The 5,000-nt window shown below is 29.3% G+C and overlaps 1 protein-coding gene across 1 annotated transcript in view; it reads right to left on the bottom strand.

Moving 5' to 3' along the window:
* Positions 1-5,000, bottom strand: part of LOC122264438 (glycine receptor subunit alpha-2-like) — a 274,107-nt gene that overhangs the window by 61,643 nt on the left and 207,464 nt on the right. Inside the window, exon 5 of the mRNA XM_086531683.1 lies at positions 3,706-3,929. Within this exon, the coding sequence (XP_086387809.1) occupies positions 3,706-3,929 (224 nt within the window). The remainder of the gene's footprint in view (positions 1-3,705; positions 3,930-5,000) is intronic.

Below are 5,000 nucleotides of genomic sequence, written 5' to 3'. Positions count from 1 at the left end.
TTTAGGAAATGAAGGAATTTAACGGTTGCTTTGATATGCGGCAGTTTCATTCTAATAGGAGGGGCAATATATGCATTTGTGTTGTATGTCTCTCGTTGATGGTTCCTTCGACGTCGAGTCCATGATATGTTTGCGGTAAAGAAGGAGATATGTTCTGTGACACCGCACCATCACCATCAGAAAGAAGGGGATGATTCTATTTCTTGAGTTGACTCAGGACAGATCATTATTAGAAGCTAATATCATATGCTCACTATTTACTTATCCATATATCTAAAATCATGAATAAAAATGCCATCTTAGTTAAGCTTTGATCTTTAAAAAGCCGACCAGCCGCCTTGAAAGACAGGCTCTTCCTTTTTCCTGCCTCACCAACTCCTACCGTCCCTCCTTCCCTTTCCTTTCCTTCGGCCCCCTTTCTTTCTTCCCCTATGGCCACCTCCTACTACTACTACTTCTACTACTGCTACAGCTACAACTGCAACTACTGCTACTACTAGAAATAGTCGTAGTAGTAGTATGCCCCCCCCCCTCATTCGCTCCCTCCCTTTCCTAACTTCTTTCTACGTCCTCCTTCATAGCCCACGGAAGAAAGTCAGTGAAATCATGCCATCTGTAGCCAATCCTGGAGCTCCCGATCTTTCCTCGTGTCTCATTCGATGTATGAAGCGAGAAAGCAAACATGGGGCGCGTCTAATGTAGTCTTCCGGGTGTTCACTAATGTTTGGGATTTTTATCGGACTGTTTTTTTTTGTTTGTTTGTTTGTTTTTTACATTGGCAGTATTCAGATACTTGGTTATTCTTCTTTCTCATTAATGTATTTATTCACCCATTTCCTCCTTTTGTTTTTCTTTCACTTATCAAAATATATACCTAATCATTTATGTGCATTTCTTTTTATTCATGTGCGAGTAAATGATACTTCCAGGCGCTCTTCGACTTTGGATTCGAAGCCATTTCCTTTTAATAGTTTTTTTTATTGGCTTCCGTTGGAGATCGGCAGTTCTAGTAGATGCCCTCCCCCTCAACAGACGGTAATGGGGACCGAGTAGAGGGAAGTGAGTATCAGAAAAGCTCACAACTTGACTTCATTTCCTATGCGTTTTAATGTAGCTTAATATTTGGATTAGAGGCCAATCGATAGCTGGGAATGGCATGCTGCTTCATAGGAAATTTGTCGGATAAGGCAGAAGAGCAAGGCTAACAGAATCGATAAATTTCATTAATATTAGGCCAATAAGAAACATCTAGAGAACCTCGCCCCTTTTCCCCTTTATTATCATTATTACTATTATTATCATTATTGATGTTGTTGGCATTATCATTATCATCATTATCATTGTTATCATTAATCATTGTCATCATTATCTTCATCTTATTCCTATTGTTATGATTTGTGTTAGTTCATTTGCTTCTTCCATATTGACAGGAGTATAGAAACGCCAGGTTCAATATAGAATCATTATCAGGTTCAGTTCACTCGCATATAATTTCCTTGCTTCCTCCCTTGAGTTTTGGTCGTCACTTTCTCACGCACTTTAGTCACTTAATGGCAGTAGCTGGCACAGCTGGAGATGAGTTATTACTGTCAGGAAAAAGGGTACTTATGACTAATGTAAAAGATATCGGCAATCTATCCATTGAATAGAGATATTATAATCCATGAATTACTGCCAATGCAGTATTTATGATCATCAGGCTAGCTGTTTGGCAGCTTATCCATATATTTGTAATGAAATTACGGGCGGTAGATATATATATATATATATATATATATATATATATATATATCTATATATATATATATATAATTCATTATACATATGTGCCGTAATAATATATATATATATATATTATATATATATCGTTATATATTAAATATATATAATAGATAATATATGTATGTGGTGTATCTAGATCTATATATATATATATATTCATATACTATATATATATATATATATATATATGTATATATATATATTCATATACATATTATAATAATATATATATATATTATATATATATTATATATATATAGATATAATATATGTAATATATATATTATTATACATATAATTAACATATATATATATATATATATATATATATAATATATAAATATATATATATATATACATATATGTATATATATTTCATTATATTTATATATATATATATATATACTATATAGACATACACATTATATTATATATATATATATATTATATATATATATTTATATATTATTAATAATAGTCTATGGCATCTAACAATTTCTATACAATTACAGTAGTATATGATTTTTACCCATATATCATGTGACTCACGCTGTGGAAAGTTGTGTTGTTAACTTTCTATGTTCACTCACTCCCATGATTTCCTTATTTTCTAAATGCCAGAATATTTATGTTGGTCTCTTAAATACTGCGGAGTTACAGCAGTCAGTAAGTGGCATCTGTTTACTCTCTATTAAAAGTGTACTAATGTAATTGAAGCAAATAGGCTCCTTGTTTAATTATTAATCAAAGAGATCATAAGGTAATTTACATATAAAAAGAATAGAACAAACATAAAGTGAATTAGATGAGTTGGTAGAATTATCTGGTGCTTTTATTTTAAAGTTTATGCAAAAGATATTATATCCTTTTTTTGTGTGTGTGATGTGTATATTATATATATATATATATTTACTATATAATATATATATATTATATTTTAGATATTTATATTTATACATTTATATTCATTTATATATATATATATATAGATTATATATATATATATTACATGTTACATATATATATGTTTTTTTTATATATTGATATTATATTTATATATATAAATATATATTTATAATTATATATATATATTTATATATATATTTAGTATTTATATATTATACATGGATGTATATTTATTTATATAATATATTTATATATATATATATATATATTTATAGATATATATACATGTATATATATTATATATTTATATATATATCATATATTATATATATATATATAGTTTATATATGTTATATATATATTATATTTATATATATATATATTTAATTATAAAAATTTTTTATTCTATTTTTTTTTATTATATATATATAATATGAATATTATATATTCATATGTTTTATATATATTTAATATATATATATCCTATAAATTTCAATATTTATATATAGATAGATAGGTAGATAGATAGATAGATAGTTAGATATTAAATATATATATATGTATTTATATTCTATATACATATTATCATTAGATATATTATTATTACTATATATAAGTATATATTTGTGTGTTGTGTGTGTATATATATATATCATATTTATTCACTATATATATATTTATATATATATATAATATATTATATATAATTATATATAATATATTTCTATATATATATTTTTTATATATTTAGAGAGAGAGGCAGAGAGTGAGGAGAGAGAGAGAGAGAGAGAGAGAGAGAGTGAGAGAGAGAGAGAGAGAGAGAGAGAGAAAGAGAGATACATATACTTGTAAATATATATATATATATATGAATATAGATAGAGAGAGAGATAAATACACATATATAGACCGATCCCGGAATACATAGACAGAGAGCGATCGAAAAAAAAAAACAGATTTAGCCGTAGTAGCAGCGCCCCCTGTGCCGCGCCCTTGAGCGATGTGCGGTCGCCTCACCTGAGCATATAGAGGATCCTGCCGTCCGGGTTGATCCTGACGAGCACGTTAGGCACGGTGACGAACTGGAACTCGGCGTTCTTGGCGTTGGGGAAGTACACCTCGGGCTTCCAGATGTCCTTGACGAGGTTGGGGTCGTTCAGGTCGAGCGGCTTGGTGATGTTGGGGTGGCGGAGCCGCTCGTCCTCCCACTCCTGCCGCAGGTACAGGTCCACCTGGTAGTCCTAGGGCCAAGAGGAGAGGGAGGGAAGTAGGAGTTAGATGAGAGAGACGATAAGAGTGCCGAGAGACGAAAGAATGCAGCACATATGTCAAGGCTCTTTTTTTTCCCTTTTTTTTTTTTTTTTTTTTTTGAGTGAAAGCAGTATTTGAGGTTTCGGTCTATATACTCATGATCATGAGTATTTGTTTCGTTCTCATTCCACTTAGTGACTTCGTTATGTTCAGCTGACAGATTCTAATATATAATTGGATATCATTGATCGAATAATATACCTTAATTCCATTTTGAGCCTTTTTTTTTTTATAAACATTGTATATCTACTGATTTCATAAACTTATCTTGTTCGTAGGCAAAGCTCTACTACCAATAATGGCTTACACACTGCAAGCTTTCATTATTCCACCTACAAGGGTCAAAGAATCTTAAAGGATCAAAGATTCTACACCAGTTGCACAAATCAAAAACCTTTGGACGAGCTTGATTTTTTTTTTCTCTCTTTTTTAGAAATGTATGATTATGTATTCTTTGAGTGTCAATTGAAGATTGTCTTTGTGTCTATCTATATATTTAGTTTTCAGTGTAGTAATTTTATTGTTTTCTCTTTTTTCAGCAGGGATTTTATTATTAAGCTTATCATGAAAATTTGTCTAAAAATGAGCACACATATTATTTATATATATTTTTTATTTATATATATATATTTTATATTATATATTTATAATAATAGATACATTATATATTTACACATATATATATATTTATATTTATATATGTATATTTACATATATATAATATATTATATATATATATATATATATATATTTATATAGTAATTTTTTATATATATATATGTACATATGTGTAAGTATAAATGCATGAATATGTACATATATAAAGAGCAAACAGGCATTTAAGCAGATTATAAAGCTAAATGAATTAGGAAATGATGATGTAATGACAGACAAAAAAGATGAAAAACAAAGAGAGAAAAAGGACGGGGGCTTTCTCGAGCGCCAATATCCTGAGCTTCGAAGCGAAAACACCGCCATCACTTAGGGGGGCGCGTGAGGGG

This window comes from Penaeus japonicus, unplaced genomic scaffold (assembly GCF_977035675.1).
Source record: "Penaeus japonicus unplaced genomic scaffold, GWHDUDI00000001_assembly GWHDUDI00000003, whole genome shotgun sequence".
NCBI lineage: Eukaryota > Metazoa > Arthropoda > Malacostraca > Decapoda > Penaeidae > Penaeus > Penaeus japonicus.
This window is presented reverse-complemented; position numbering and strand designations above follow the sequence as displayed.